The sequence below is a fragment of the Oncorhynchus keta genome, chromosome 4 (assembly GCF_023373465.1).
Source record: "Oncorhynchus keta strain PuntledgeMale-10-30-2019 chromosome 4, Oket_V2, whole genome shotgun sequence".
In the NCBI taxonomy this organism is placed as follows: domain Eukaryota; kingdom Metazoa; phylum Chordata; class Actinopteri; order Salmoniformes; family Salmonidae; genus Oncorhynchus; species Oncorhynchus keta.
The window spans coordinates 31406705-31423906 of NC_068424.1; the positions used below are offsets into that span (position 1 = coordinate 31406705).

The window sequence follows — 17202 nt, forward strand, 5'->3', positions numbered from 1 at the left end:
CAAAAACGAAAAGAAAGACAGGAGAAATAAAAGGGCGACAGTATGTCACCCACTTTTCACAAAGGAAGGTGGGTGTAGTCGTGAGTGGTGGAAATTAACCTGTTAGTTTAGTCCTAGTAAAATAGGCTAATTTGTCTACCCTAACATTAGTTACTTAATATCTTCATAGAAAATTCTGAGTGTTTACATTTCGCTCCTCTTTTAGGAAACATTTAATCAATGCAGGCAAACTTTTAGCAAGCTATTCATGCTAAATCAAATCAAATGTATTTATATAGCCCTTCTTACATAAGCTGATATATCAAAGTGCTGTACAGAAACCCAGCCTAAAACCACAAATGGTAAGCAATGCAGGTGTAGAAGCACAGTGGCTAGGAAAAACTCCCTAGAAAGGCCAAAACCTAGGAAGAAACCCAGAGATGAACCAGGCTATGAGGGGTGGCCAGTCCTCTTCTGGCTGTGCCAGATGGAGATTATAACAGAACATGGGCAATATTTTCTAATATTCATAAATGACCAGCATGGTCAAATAATAGTAATCACAGTGAACAGGTCAGGGTTCCATAGCCGCAAGCAGAACAGTTGAAACTGGAGCAGCAGCACGGCCAGGTGGACTGGGGACAACAAGGAGTCATCATACCAGGTTGTCCTGAGGCATGGTCCTAGGGCTCAGGTCCTCCGAGAGAGAGAAAGAAAGAATTAGAGAGAGCATACTTAAATTCACACAGGACACCGGAAAATACAGGAAGAAATACTCCAGATATAACAAACTGACCCTAGCCCCCGACACATAAACTACTGCAGCATAAATACTGGAGGCTGAATCAGTTGTCCCTGCCCCGTCTGGTGCCAGTTCCAACAGATGCAGCTTCAGGCTCAGCAGCCCTGTCTCCCCATCCCCATACCCCTGAACCAGCCCTGTCTCCAGCCCTGTCTGCAATTTGTAAGATGCAGCTGCAAAGCGTTTTTGGAGAAGTGTGGATTGCTTTACGTGTATTTTGCACACTGCCTTTGACTGTCGCTGGTGGTGAGAGAGCATTCAGTAAGCTACAACTGATAAAAAAAACTATTTGAGGTCCATTATGTCCCAGGGCAGACTTTGCAGTCTTGCCTTGCTGTCCATTGAAAGTCAGTTAGCTAGAAAGCTGGACTTCAAAGACTTCATCAGTGAGCACATTGCTTATATTTTAGTATTATATTTTTGTAGTATTGTACATTTTATCTTGTAAATGTGTACTGGTTTAGCAGTGTAAATATGTATAGTGCACAGTGTCTGGTGTGATGTATTGTTTTATTGATGATGTAGATTATGTTTTGTTGTGATGTGTTGTTTTGTTCCTGTTTGGATCCCAGGAAGACTAGTGGCTGCCTTGGCTGCACCTAATCGGGATCTTAATAAAATACTAAATGCTAATACTTGGATTTAATTAAATGATGTATTAGGCCTCAGTGCCTCAACAGCAGCAGACAAGAAGAGTCAGTGGGGCGCCCGGTGGATTTTGAGAAGATTGGCCCTTGGCCCCTGTAGCAAAAGATGTAACCACTTCCACACTCGACCACTTACACAGTAACCCGATATTAGGATATACTGCCAGTAGATGGCGATAGAAGACCAGTTTTGGAGAGAGAATTATATTCTTCTTTAATACACAAATCCCTTTAAAGCCACACACACGGCATACAGACGCATTTTTGGTTCACAAAATTACTTCAACATTTCAATGTTTTGTTTATAGATTTATTTTTTTGTTGCTATAGTCACTTGTGTCTGTGATGATCGTCTAACGATCTCGACACCGGTCTGCAGGATTGATATCTCCAACTGCGGCGTCATTTACTGGAATCGCGTCGGCCATGTTGTAGTGGGGGTTGATGCAAGTTTAGAGGTAGGAAGTGTAGCTACAGGAACTGGGTTAGCCTACTTTTGGTGACTTATTTTGTCATGTCGCTGGATACATTCAGCTGGGGTTTTATTCATTAAGGCGTTCTGTCTGTGTCAACCCCTCTAATCGTTTAATTTCTTCATCCTTCGTTTTGCTTTGATTTAACTTCATTGTTATTTCATTCACCGAACACAAAAACGATTGAGAAAGACCTGTGTTGGAGGGAGGCGGGATGGGGGCGACTGTGATTTCCATGTTGGAATACTAGCTGATTTTTCTCGTCGAACCCAGAAATACAAACGACACAACATCGTGAATTTCTAAAAGGTAAGATTTTTTAAATGAGAAAAATAAGTTGACAATCCAATAGCCCAATGATGGGCCCCACCAGTCCTCTGGTAGGATCGATTGTCCAGAGCATTGTCTGCATATATTTGTTCTGACCCGAAGAATTGCGGTAAATATAGCCTATTATTAAAGATCCATTCAATTCGTATAAAGTGTTGAGTTCAAATATGTTTTGAGACCAACATAGATAGATAGACCTACTGTAGTTCACTCTCTGATGTGAGCCTGTAGAGACTAATTGAAGTTTTACATTTAGGTTACGGCTTTAACGTCCCCAAAGACAGCATTGTATTTAACGTCTTATTTATATATATATATATATAAGACGTTATATGTAAGATATTACGTGAAATAATTCATTTCTCAAACACTGACAAACAATTGTTTCTTGTTGGACAATCAAGCTAGTCCAGTTTGCTGGATGGTAGTGTCCGATAACGCAAGACGGCTGTTCCAATACGGAACACATGGAACAGCTAGCTGAAGTAGCAACATTAGCATTGTCTGGACTCTCACCACATGGCCTTGGTCAATTGTAACACATCATATTCCTGATAGTCGCTACTAGTTAGTCGAGATAAAGCAACATAACTGTGTGTTATGGAATGTGATTGTGGTTAGCTGAAGAATATGCATCTGCAGGCTACACGTAGCCCATGATTGCCAGTACTGAGCGTAAAATAAATGACCTCAAATGATATTTACTTATAGGCCTACAGTAGTAATCCCTGAATGCATAGGTTATTTTGGTAGAAGGGGCTAGAGTACCAACCTCGTAAAAACTTACCAACTCCACACCACGTTACAAAATATCTGAGGCATATGCTTGAGTTTGTTAATAATAACACTTACACATCCGATGTTTTGGAGTGGTGTCCGTTAATAGGAGAGAACTACGGACTGACTGACTAGTGTTGCTGGGACTAAACCACTGTTGTCTAAAAGTTCCAAGGCCTTTAAGCATTGTAATGTCTACGGTTGGCCTCGGGATTCAACCTAGACAAGCCCCAAGTGTGACCCCCTAGGCTAGAACATAAATCAAATCACATTTTATTTGTCACATACACATGGCTAGCAGATGTTAATGCGAGTGTAGCGAAATGCTTGTGCTTCTAGTTCCAACAGTGCAGTAATATCTAACAAGTAATCTTAACAATTCCCCGGCAACAACCTAATACACACATCTAAAGGGATGAATGAGAAAATGTACATATAAATATATAGATGAGCGATTGCTGAGTGGCATAGACAAGGTGCAACAGATGGTATAAAATACAGTATTTTCATGTGATATGAGTAATGTAAGATATGTAAACATTATTAAAGTGACATTATTTTGAGTGGCATTGTATAAAGTGACTAGTGATCCATTTATTAAAGTGGCCAGTGTAGGCAGCAGCCTCTGAGTTAGTGATGGCTGTTTAGCAGTCTGATGGCCTTGAGATAGAAGCTGTTTTTCAGTCTCTCGGTCCCAGCTGTGATGTACCTGTACTGACCTCGCCTTCTGGATGGTAGCGGTGTGAACAGGCAGTGGCTCAGGTGGTTGATGTCCTTGATGATCTTTTTGGCCTTCCTGTGACATCGGGTGCTCTCGGTGTCATAGAGGGCACACAGTAAAAATAATTGTTAGTTTAACTTTGATAGAGTTGAATTCAACACTGTTTTAGAAAACAACATTTGTTCCCAGTCTACATAGTGTTAAAGTTACTCTACAGGTAGTGTCACATTTTCATTCCACTGAATTGAGTTGAATTTGCACTGCAATGACTGCATAATTTTACACTCCGATTTAATTCCGACACGAGTTCATTGACTCCTCATAATGTTGAAAATACTAATCCTGGGTTAATATAAGTCAACACTGTAATTTTTACACCAACTTTTTTACTGTGCCGGTAGTTTGTCCCCGGTGATGCGTTGTGCAGACCGCACCACCCTCTGGAGAGCCTTGCGGTTGAGGGCGGTGCAGTTGCCGTACCAGGCTACGATACAGCCCGACAGGATGCTCTCGATTGTGCACCTGTAAAAGTTTGTGAGGGTTTTAGGTGACAAGCCACATTTCTTCATCCTCCTGAGGTTGAAGAAATGTCTGTGTAGGTGGACCCTTTCAGTTTGTCTGTGATGTGTATGCCTAGGAACTTAACTTTCCACCTTGTCCACTGTTGTCCCTTTGATGTGGATAGTGGGGGTGCTCCCTCTGCTGTTTCCTGAAGTCCACAATCATCTCCTTTTATTATGTTGAGTGAGAGGTTGTTTTCCTGACACCACACTCCAAGTGCCCTCACCACCTCCCTGTAGGCTGTCTCGCTGTTGTTGGTAATCAAGCCCACTACTGTTGTGTCGTCTGCAAACTTGATGATTGCGTTGGAGGCGTGCATGGTCAAACAGTCGTGGGTGAACAGGGAGTACAGGAGGGGGCTGAGCAAGCACCCTTGTGGGGTCCGAGTGTTGAGGGTCAGCGAAGTGGAGATATTGTTTCCTACCTTCACCACCTTGGGGTGGCAGGCCGTCAAAGTCCAGGACTCAATTGCGCAGGGCAGGTTTGGGGCCAAGGACCTCCAGCTTAATGATGAGCTTGGAGGGTACTATGGTGTTGAATGCTGAGTTGTAGTCAATGAAAGGCGTGCTTATATTGGTATTCCTTTTGTCCAGATGGGATAGGGCAGTGTGATGGCGATTGTGTCGTCTGTGGACCTGTTGGGGCGGATTAAAGACAACGCCATCACACTGGACAAAAGGAATATGTACAAAGAAAGCGATGAACCAACCATGGCTGATCTTGGATGCATTAAGCCGAGTGGGGTCATGTTTTGTACCAACATTAGCCTGTTTGTCAGCTTAATGTCCACTAGTATTCACTGGAGTTGGTACTTGTGTTGCTCTATGTGATATCGGTTGCACTTAATGTTATGGTATAGAAATGACCAGGTATTCATGCTACGAAGAAACAGGGGTGTAACCTTATAATAATAACATATGCCTTAAGAAACATTCCAAGCCACTGTTATTGAAGAATGAGAACGTCTCTCTCTTACAGTAGGTCATGACTGGAGATACATGGCTGGCTCTCATTCTCTAGACCAGGGGTATTCAACTCTTACCCTATGAGGTCCGGAGCCTGCTGTTTTTCTGTTCTACCTGATAAATAATTGCACCCACCTGGTGTCCCAGGTCTAAATCAGTCCCTGATTTAGAGGGGAACAATTGAAAAACGCAGTGGAACTAATTTCTAGGTCCAGAGTTGAGTTTGAGGGCTCTAGACAGTCAGTGGGAATGTGGACAATTCCTGCCCTACGCCTGTGCCTTGAAGCTAGAATCTCACTTTGGATCTTGGACAGATACTGTATATTGAAGAGTTGGGGAGCATGTGGAAGACCTTCTGTGAGCTGTTGGTAAAAGTTGGGCAATGGCAGAGCTGGGCCGTATGTACTCGGCACCAGTGGGGGAGGGGGAACGGACTGAAATTGAGAGGGACTACCTGAACTTCAATAAAAGATGCCATCATTTTCGTTCCACTATGTTTTGCTACTGTGTACACTGAAAGATATGACCCTTGTCCTTGGTGATTCCATGGTAGTGTCTGTCTGTTTTGTCTAAGTATAACAGAGAGATAATTTTCAAGTGTGGAACCATTGAAATTGAGTGAACTCACACCAGGGAGACTATTTTTGAAGTATGTAGCATAGGATATAGCGTAATCTTATTAGCCCTACTGCAGTACCATAGTTGTGTACATTGGTGTGACAGAGTGCACACAGTGTGTGAAGGAATGCTTAGTAATGGTGAGGTCACTGAAGTTACCACATCACACATTGGCACTCAGGGCAACCCCTGAGTGAGAAGTAGGCGTTGATAGTTTAAACCGCCTCTCTCTGACTTACTGTGGTCACCTCCCGCTACTAAAATAGCTCCTGCACACTCGTGTGAACTCCTGCCTTTAGGTTGTCCTCCAGGGCCAGCCTTATAGAATGAGTCCAGTGTCTACTGTCGAGCCTGAGACAAGGCTATGAGTAAGCTTCAGCTAACCCATGTGTTGGCAGACGCGTAGCCAGGTATTCTGTGAGGCTGGCAGCCTGGTACAGCTCCAGAGGTGGAGAGATGTCTTGCCAACAGTAGGCTAGGTGGTGTTTCAACAGAGTAACGCGTCCTTAATCATCACAGCAACATCTTATACTGCTTCTTGCTTTAAAATTCATGTAAGGCCTAGTCTCACATGCCACACTTGTGAGAGACTCCATTAGGCCTAATTCTGTATTCATGCTGATAGACTATGGTATCAAAGCAAAGTCATGTTTCAACTTCCTTCCTTTTAATATTTATTGAAGCTACAGTAGCAATAGGCATATACTCTTTGATATTGTACAACTGCACTTTCCCATGGGCAGTGTAACCCTTACTTCGTCTTCCTCCAATGGCATCTGTTGGCAGTTTTAAGCACGGTAAAGCCTTCCCTGTCTACAGTCTTGGTGTCAGTTGCTAACAGCTGTCCACGTCGGGTGGGGCTTACTCACAGACCCCTAGTTGCTGTGGAAACTCCCAGCATCAAACCGTAGGGATAGTTCTCCTTGCGTAACAATGTGCCAATCAATGTCTCTGTTTCTAACTGATATTTAGCCGTGTCTGCATGTTATTTCACCTGCAGCTTTAATTTATGTCAGGCATCAGTTTTATGTCTAAGTTACCCTGTTTGGTAACAAAAACCATGTCTCAGCAGTTCCAGAACCACAGGGTTGACTGATATCCATCAGCTAACCAGTTGTAGCCTGTTTTCTTTCCCACTCCTTGTCTCCATGTCTATCTCCCTCTTAGGAGGAGCAAATAGAGGTCTGTTGGCTGTACTGAGTGTGTGTGTATTCATCGATGAGTTTCCGTAGCGTGCACATGTGTGTGTGTGTGCAAGTGCGCTGGTGTGTAGGCTATCATATGTGCTTGCGTTTTTTTTTTTGTGCGTGTTTCTGCCTGCCTGCATTCCTCTCAGTGAAAGTTACAGCAGGTGGTCTGGAACACAAAGGCCCGGCGGAAGGACGTCCGGGCCAGAGGGGATCTGTTCATTTCTCACTGATCATCCCAGCACTCCCTCCATTTCAGTACAGGGGGATTGATGTCCCTCTTCGCTATGAGCTCTAGCCGGGGTGCCAGTCTGTTTCTGCTCTCTTGACAGTCCCACGAGGAGTTGTCATGCCAAACAATGACAGCAATTGAGTTGGCAAAAACACAGTCCTGGGTCTGGACTCAGATCTGTTTATCAGGCCAGTCCTCAAACAGCTCTATCTGCTGCTCTATCATGCCATTTTCAGCAGGATGGACTGAATCCTAAGTAAAATTTTCACTTTGTAGTCATGCATTGTTGACGTGGAAGTTAGGATTCACCCCAGTGTGATCAACTTGTCGAGCGGAAGTCTGATGCAGACTCCAGAGTAGGGTGAAGTTGCCTAGATGCTGATCTTGGGTCAGTTTTCCCCACTATGGTTAAGGTTATGATTTGGGGAGGGGAAGCTGATCCTAGATCTGTACCTAGGGGAAACGTCACCCCAGAGCCAGAATTCCACTCTCCAGGCTGTTTCAGCCCAGGGCCTTTCTGTGGAATTCCCAGTTCTCTCCAACTCAGTCAGGAGAGGAATGGGCCAGGGTGTAGGATACAATACACAGAACCGTTTACTATAGTTCAGTTTTGCCATGTTCAGCAGAATAAGAGAAGACATCTCATTCTGATTGAATGCAGTTTTTGATACTGTTTGACATTCTCTACAGAAGTATTCAGATTCTGAGATTTAGAGAAAGCACATCAAATCCCTTTGTGCAAACTGACTATGGAAGCGTATTCTCCTCTGTTTTGATGTGGATTTGGGGTGGCAATTTATTTTTAATCCTCTACAATTGAAACTTTCATTGCGTGACTAGAATCTTTATTGGTATGCATCCAAAGATAACTGGAGTAAAGTGACCTGAATAACACAGTGCAGACTACCAACTGATTTAAATCTATACAGCTTTAAATAATAGCCCCTAGCTATGTTACCACCTCTCCAGCCCTGACCCACCAATCTGGGCTGACCTTTGGGATCACACTGAAGGGTCCCACTTGGGCCCTTTAATCTTATGTGTTCTATGAGGCCTGAGCCCTAGGTAAAGTGAGCACACCAGGGGTGTGGAGGTCAAGGATCAGAGGTCAAGGAGCCTCAGGTGGAGGTGTAACTTCGGGTCCCTCTGGAATGTATGAAGGGCATACTGTGCAGCTCTACAGATCTAGGATCAGCGTCCCCTCCCCAATCCTTAGTGGGGGGAAATGAAAAACTGACCCCAAGTTCAGCGTATAGGGGTCCCTACACCAGCTATAGCATTCCAAATATACTAGGGTAAAGTCAGTGCCACAAGATCCCTATGCAAAGCAGGTCTATACTTTTGAGGACAAAATGTGTAGGTTTTTCCTCCGCCTGCTACATAGCGTGGTATTTGCAGTCTTTAGCTGTCTTTTGATTCCTGACTCTTTCGCTGTCTCAAATCACAAATGCTTTTGATTTAGACAGACGGAACTATGCACGAACTTTGACCTAGTTTTGAAAGGACACTTCTATTTCAGCATCATTTAACGGACTGTAATGAAACAACTCCTGAGAAGTCTGAGTTTCTCCCTAATAAGACAAGACAACACCTATGGTGTGCATTTCCACCGTCTCTCGTTCTGGCTTTGCTCTCTCGCTCTGGATTTGCTCTCTCGCTCTGGCTTTGCTCTCTCGCTCTGGCTTTGCTCTCTCGCTCTGGCTTTGCTCTCTCGCTCTGGCTTTGCTCTCTCGCTCTGGCTTTGCTCTCTCGCTCTGGATTTGCTCTCTCGCTCTGGCTTTGCTCTCTCGCTCTGGCTTTGCTCTCTCGCTCTGGCTTTGCTCTCTCGCTCTGGCTTTGCTCTCGCTCTCTGGCTGCATTCTCTGGCTACGCTCTCTGGCTGCGCTCTGGCTTTGCTCTGGCTTCTCTCTCGCTCTGGCTTTGCTCTTGCTCTGGCTTTGCTCTCTCGCTCTGGCTTTGCTCTCTCGCTCTGGCTTTGCTCTCTCGCTCTGGCTTTGCTCTCTCGCTCTCTGGCTGCATTCTCTGGCTACGCTCTCTGGCTGCGCTCTGGCTTTGCTCTGGCTTCTCTCTCGCTCTGGCTTCAGGCTCTTGCTCTGGCTTCTCTCGCTCTGGCTTCACGCTCTTGCTCTGACTTCTCTCTCGCTCTGGCTTCACGCTCTTGCTCTGGCTTCTCTCTCGCTCTGGCTTCACGCTCGTTCTCTGGCTCCTCTCGCTCGCTCTCTGTGTGGCTTTTCTCAGCTGGCTCTTCTCTGTGCTGACAGTCACCCATGTGAGAGGATTTGGCACAATGTCCCATTCCCAGCCTGTCTCTCTGATACACACACAAATACTAATGTCATTTTATCTCTACATTCATAGCAAATGTCTCTCCCTCCCGCTTTGCCATGCAATGGAGTTTTCCTTCGCCTATCGGCATTTGTGTAAGAGGCAGGGCTATAGGGATTAGTGTGTGGGTGAAAGAATGACACGAGATGAAAAACAATCACTTGTAATACTGTACTTGGCCTATTCATGGCAATATGAACCTGCTTCAGTCCCCCCATTTACTTAGGATAGGATAAGTGTTATGCTTAGGCCATGGCGGGTCTGTGAAGGGGCTTTTAAAACGGCACTGGTGTGAATGCTTGGATCATAAGATCATGTTTCCCTCTATCTGTTTATATAAATGCACCAGAGGAACGTGTGTGTGTGTGTGTGTGTGTGTGTACACACATAGTCGGGTGCTGCTGAATATACACTGCCTCTCCAACTTTACATATCTGTGTCACTGCCAGCCCGAAACCAATCCAGTCCGTTTCCTCGGAGAGACGGAGGTTATACTCATTATACACTGAGTATATTACTTTCCTAATATTGAGTTGTGCCCTCTGAACAGCTTCAATTAGCCAGGGCATGGACTCTACATGGTGTCCAAAGAGTTCCACAGAGATGCTGGCCCATGTTGACTCCAATGCTTCCCACAATTGTGTCAAGTTGGCTGGATGACCTTTTGGGTGATGGACTGTTGTTGATACACACGGGAAACTGTTGAGCGTGAAAAACCCAGCAGTGTTGCAGTTCTTGTCACAAACCGGTGCGCCTGGCGCCTACAACCATACTCCGTTCAAAGGCAGTTAAATGTTTTGTCTTCCCCGTTCACACTCTGAATGGCACACATACGCCATCCATGTCTCAATTGTCTTAAAGGTTCATTAAGGATTTTTAAGCCATCTCCTCCCCTTCATCTACACTGATTTTTGAAAGGAGATTTAACAAGTGACCTCAATAAGGGATCATAGCTTTCACCTGCTCAGTCTATGTCATGGAGGTGTTCAGGTGTTCTTAATGTTTTGTATACTCAGTGTATGACTATATATGACCAAATGTGACGTAAGGGCAGAGTTGGCGAATGGTTAACTGTGTTTTGTTGCGAGACAAATAACTCCTAGAACAGATGGTCTGTTTTATTGAGATGTCGTAAAAGCTGGGCAGGCTGCAGCTATATGACCAGGATGTAGGCCTGGAACTGTGCTTTTATGGTGTGGCAAGTTGAGCGCTGACCCTGAGTCTCTGGGCCACTTCATTCTGATGGTGAACTTCAAACCCCACAGTCAACCAACCCAACCTCTCTTACCCTCCAAGGAGACCAGCATACCATCTCAAGTGAAAGGGGAGAGTGGGTTAGACTCCCTTAAAGTGAGGGCTGGATCCATATTCATGTGGCTGACAAGAATGTCTTGGCCTCTGATCTGAACATCTGAGATTAGATTCATATGAACCGTATCTTCCTATTAATTTATTTTCAAATCTCATTTGACTTAATGTAGGCCTATTACCTACGACTGACCACTCTTAAATCAGTTTTCTAGAGATCTATCAACACGCCATTCGAACCATAGCATGAAATGTATTCCGTGTACAATTTTTTTATTTGAGCAAAATGCCCTGATTTCTTGTGAAGTCCTCTTGCGGTTTGCCCCCGTTTTTGTTGTTTTACTTGGCAGCTCGGCAGCTGAAAAACTCAGTGAACTTCTGCCATTCCCCTTTTCTCTGTCTCTGTCTACTACACCAGTGTTTCACAAGTCATAGGGATGCAAAATTCTGTTAACTTTCCCCAAAATTCCCAGGTTTTCCAGAAAGCTCCGTTTGAATATTGCTGTGGTCAGGAGGGAATGAGCAGGACATTTTGGGGAAAATGTGTCCGCATAAGTCTCCGGGACGTTGCTAACTGACAGGTGCCTCAGGTGGTCGGTTCAAACTTTTTTTTTTTTTTAGTCAGCTCAAGTGCAAATCGAAGTTCTCCTCCAAAGTTCTGAATTCATCACACCTTGTTTGCCGGCCCCTAGTTCCCTTGACAGCCATTCGTAGTTTGCAAGCAAGCCGAGCTTGAGATTTCAAAGAAGGTTCACAATTTCGTAGAAGCCTAGCCCACCCCCCTGGTAAAGAAAACGATTGAGAGTCATGGCTGTAACCCTCTCAGTCTAGGGCAGCTGTTTCCAGATCAGTCAAAACATCCCCCTGACTGGAGCATATTTACGTGGCCTTCTCTTCACAAAGGGAATACCTCGGGGTAACACTGGCCAATTCTGTTGAGAGGGAAGAATGAGAACAATGCAGATGGTGAACACGTCAGTATAAAAGTGTTGCTTTTTCGGGACAATGGTTTGACCTAAGAGTTGCTGGTGATTTTTAAGGCATGCGTGCCGATTCTTCACCCTTCTCCGAAGTATGTAGTCTACTTGCACACTTTCTTGCATGGGTTGAGGCAGGGTGGAAACTCTCTCTCCTGCCAATGCTTGCACCAATCCTATGCCTTTAAATCCATGACGGGGAGTGTGCAAGTGCACACTTCGGGAGAAGTGTGGAGAATTGGGACATAACCTAATGTAATTTGTTTTTAAATGGCTGGTGACTGTGTTGCAACCATTATTGTGAAGGTTTGACCCACACAAAAAAGCAGCAAATGTAAAACATGCGTTTCCCAGAATTCTTACTATTTGCAACAGCATGGCTTTTCATCTGCTGTCAGTTGGATATTCATATAATGAACACGTTATCTCCTAAAGTCATACAGATAAACACAACAGCTCTAAACCCACTTATAAAATGTTTAGACTGTCAACCAGTATAACATGATGTATGTACTTTGCATAGGACACACTAGACTAGTTATGTTATATGTGTATGATTGAACCAGGTCACGTTTTTTGATTATGACCGCGAGTGACTCTCTACAACCAAATAATTTCAGATCAGATTTAGGATTTTTGTCCAAGATATACAGCACATGTACTCATGGCTTTAGCCATAAAATAAAAGTACATCATATAGTTTGACGACAATTTATTTTTATTATTATTATTTTTACAAATGTCAATTTTTATAGACGTACAATTCTCTAGGTTGTGGCTACAGTGGTAGTCGACGTCTCATTAATGGAATCCTTCTAACCAGTCTGTATGCTGTAATTCTTAATCATTTGTATGCTTAGACTGTATGGGGGGAGGTGGGGGGAAGCTATCACATCTATGCCAACGGTGACTGACACAGGAGTGAATATTCAGGCCTGTACTGTCCTGTGGATTTGTTTCAGTCCTGTCCTGAAACTAAGCTCTTAACTTTGTTTCTCTCCAGACTTGAACATGGGCTGCATCAAGAGTAAAGAGGACAAGGGGCCTACCATGAAGTACCGCCCGGATAACGCTCCGGTCTCAGATGTCATCGGTCCCCACGTGGGCCACTACGGGCCCGACCCCACCCAGCTGCAGCAGAACCAGCCGTCCTCCACGGGGCCCGCTGCAGGTTTCAACCCCCACGCCATCACCCCCTTCGGAGGAGCTTCCTCCATCATGACCCCCTTCGGAGGGGCTTCCACCTCCTTCTCCGGCGCTCTACCCGGCACGTTCCCCGGTGCAGTCTCAGGTGGGACTTGCCTATATTATCCACACGATCCTAACTTGAGATCTTCAAGCATAGCCTACATAAAAATGTTTGCGCAAATCACACGTTGACATCCAATGGATGATTTGTGCGATGCGTTTGTCGACGTGTAGATTTCAAGTGTGGATTTCCGTACGCACCTGTATGCCTTTCTATCGTAACTACAATAAAGCAGAAGGTGGGGGATAAGAGATTCTGGATTGGCACACGTTCAACATCTGTATTGGGGTTGACATCCATACAAGCATTATACTCCGATTTTTACCTCAACATAGTGTGAAATAGACACATAAACAATAGCCTAAATGTCTGCAAATTTACTTGGCATTTCCATTGTTTTGGTCTAGTGCCATTGTCCTCTTAACCGCATCGATACTATATACGTACTCTAAAGTTAGCCATTTGAAACTTCTTCTATAGTTCCTTCACAAGGACCCATATGCTTATTCCCCACAACAGAATAGCTGCTGATCTGACAACTCCAATATCTGGAGTCACTCCAGAGTCCACCTGCCATTGCATTTCAGATGATTCAAATCCAGTGGTCTCTCACCATTTCCTTCTTAAGGCGTCAGCATGCATCAGTTTGGCTGGCGCCTAGCTTAACTCGGCTAGCCGACTCGAATGCTAGCATACCTTTGCTTGAAAAACGAGAAAAAAACAGGAATAATATTGTTTGTCTATTTTGAGATGCCATAGCCAGTATACACTTCCTCAAAGTAGTCAGAATGACTCTTAAGATAACTCAAGAAATCTGTCATTAATTTTGACGTTTTTGCCAAAGAGATCTTTTACATCTAACTAAGCTGTTTGGTGCAGTATTTTTCAATGAACAAATGTGCATGAAAATTAGTTCTTCATGCGTTTAATGAAGAATCCCTACTGTTGACCAATCACTGATGAAGGGGCGTAGACTTCGGCTTGCCTCCAGGAAAGAATTTGTGTGCTTGAACAGACAAAAAACCCTCACTGAATTAAAAAATGACCAAAAGCATCACAATGTCGTCATATAATATATGCACCAACTCTACCAAACTGCCGTTTGGGACACATCCTATGACACCCCCCATGGGGAGCTCATATTCATCGTACCCACTGCTGAACAACCAAGCTGCCAAAACCAATCCCATCATCTGGCCCAGGATCTCAATACCGTTCCACTGTTTCGGCTCGGAAGCACGCAGATGCCTTAAGATGTCCTTCAATCACGTTGTCCATAGGTGTTGATTTGTTTGTGAATGACAACGATTGATTTTTAAAGGTGGCAGGGAGACTAATCAATCTGATAAGGTCCCAAAGAGCAGTGAGATGAGATTGAGCTCTCCTGTTTAGGTGGGATTAGGTTTGTAATCCCCCTCTTTGTTGGTGTGTGTGTGTGTGTGTGTGTGTGTGTGTGTGTGTGTGTGTGTGTGTAGGGGGTGGAGTTACAGGGCACGGTATTGAGTTCCTGGACCAGATAATGGGATTTGTTTTGGCAGCTTGGTTGTTCAGCAATGGGTATGATGAATATGAGCTCCCCATGAGGGGTGCCATAGGGAAGTGGGTGCCATTTGGGACACATCCTATGTCAGTGTTTCCCAAAAACGCCTGATTTCAAGCAGGTGTGCTTGTCTAGGGCCGCAACAAAAATATGTACTGTTGGGAGTGCTTGAGGACCGGAGTTGGGGAAACACTGTCCCTATGTAGTGCACTACTTTTGAGCAGAGCCCTAAGGGCACTATATAGGTAATAGGCTGCCATTTGGGACAAACGTATAGATATTTATCCGCCAGGGCCAGGATGATAGCAGTATCGCGATACTTGTTAGAATCGTGGCAAGGAAACGAAACGCAATTTAACTTCTTTAGGAAAACTGCCCTAATGTTGGAAACCAACATCATGATGTTGTCATCCAGAGTCACATGTATTTATTTCCAAAGCTATAGCACACTTAAAAAAAATATATATATATATATATATTTTTTTTTACATACAGCAGGTATGTAGGTTTTTAAAGGACCAAAGAGTTGGCCTGCTCTGTTTCATGGTACTGTAATGGTCACAGCCCTATTATCCACACAATCTGCCATGTCTATTCTCTGCCCAGTAAGCAGAATGGTTTCCAGTGTATTTATTGACATTACGTATCTGCGAGATGAGATTGACCTGTGCCATGTTATTATTGATGTCTTGTAACGATGTTCTCTTTGCACCGAGCTGACGTAATCATTTCCTTTAAGACGCGAAGCAAACAACTACCTTGCCGGACCGTTAAATCTGCTCCCCGACTGATTTAGACTCCCTGTCAGAACCGTACCCATCCCACTGCCATTAGTATGCCCTACACAGGGATGGACCGGGAGCAGAAATTGGCCTGGGCATTTCTAACACATCTCCCCATTTTTTTTATTTATTTCTCTCTCTTGAGGCCCCCATTAGCCATAATGATTTTAAAAAATCACACACCAAAGACCAGCCCACTGGGCTTAAGATAGACCGACCCATCTGGCATTCGCCCAAACTGCACTATGGCCGGTCCGTTTCCGGACCAACATGACATTATTTCTAATCTATATACTGGCAATTTCTATAGAGTAGAATTACCGACAGTGAAAAATCGTTAGGGAGTGTGCAGGCTAGAGAACACAGATGCTACTCAGAGTTTGGTACTGTGAACATTCAGCAACATTGTTTCTGTCAATCTTGGCACAAAGGTCAGCAGGTATTTATAGGAAGTCTTTGTATCTTTTAATAGGCTATTAGTAGCTCTGAATTCCTTCATATTCTAACTGGTTCTCCACCATATCTCTGCGAGTTAGTCAACAAAATCTATTTCAGCCTCTTAAATGGACATACTGTCATGAATTTCACTTGTGCATTTAACTTGAATGTTTTATTTAATGTTTTCTGTGTCTGTATTCAGGTGGGGTTACGTTCTTTGTGGCCTTGTACGACTATGAAGCCAGAACCTCAGACGACCTGTCGTTCAAAAAAGGGGACCGCTTCCAGATCATCAACAACACGTGAGTCCCCATGGGCCCTGGTCAAAAGTAGCGCACTACATAGGGAATGGAATGCCATTTGGGACGCACGCTCCCTCTGAGAACATCATTCACCATGATCAGGGGCTTATTCCCGTAGAGTAGTGGTGTAACGATGACAGACTATCTTTAAGAACACTACCTGTTCTGTACAGTGTTCTTCCTAAATGGGTTAGATTTGTCCCCCCCCCCGATCCTGTTTTTTGTAGACTTTCATTTGATTAATTTAACAAAACCTTTAACATAGATGGTGCCTTAGGTCATATATAACTTTCTGCTCTATAATGTAGCCTTGGTTGACTTTGTTACATTCAAATGAATACTTTGCTGCATGCCTTAATAATATAGCAATAGAATCCATGCATAAAAGACAGCATGTACAAGCTCACTGCCAAGACACAGATAAAACAAGCATACAAGTCCCTTTCATAACCAGACTGTCGTTGTCCAGACATAGTAGTGCTATATCTATCTGGATGATTCTTTATATCTGTCTCTGTCTGTATCTATCTATCTCTCTCTGTCCCCCCCTACAGAGAAGGGGACTGGTGGGAGGCGCGCTCCATCAACACAGGGAAGAAGGGTTACATCCCCAGTAACTATGTGGCACCAGCTGACTCGATCCAGGCTGAAGAGTAAGACCCTTGTCACTCATAACCTTATTTTAAGACTATCCACGGCTACAACAGCAAATAGAGCTAGCCTAATAACTGCAGCGTGACCATTACACCACACAGCTCTCGCTGGAGGCACAGTCACTAGAAGATCTCAGAGCTTCTCCTGTTCTCCTGGGTCCATATGTATCAAGTGTCTCGGGAGTAGGAGTGCTGATCTAAGACCAGGTTCCACCTGTCCAGGTGATCTTATCCATAGTGATCCAAGAGTGGGCACACACACACAAACAGGAAAGCCTTAAAAATGTGTCCGTTGGAGCGCTGTGATTGGTTGCCCACAATTATGGGGTGGGGCTT

General features: G+C 44.3%; 1 protein-coding gene across 1 annotated transcript in view; it reads left to right on the forward strand.

Annotated features, from left to right (window-relative positions):
- Positions 1–1660: 1660 nt before the first annotated feature.
- Positions 1661–17202, forward strand: part of LOC118373655 (tyrosine-protein kinase yes) — a 31644-nt gene continuing 16102 nt past the window's right edge. Inside the window, exons 1-4 of the mRNA XM_035759860.2 lie at positions 1661–2210; positions 12906–13193; positions 16114–16213; positions 16768–16866. Coding sequence (XP_035615753.1) covers positions 12914–13193; positions 16114–16213; positions 16768–16866 — 479 coding nt within the window. The 5' untranslated portion in view covers positions 1661–2210; positions 12906–12913. The remainder of the gene's footprint in view (positions 2211–12905; positions 13194–16113; positions 16214–16767; positions 16867–17202) is intronic.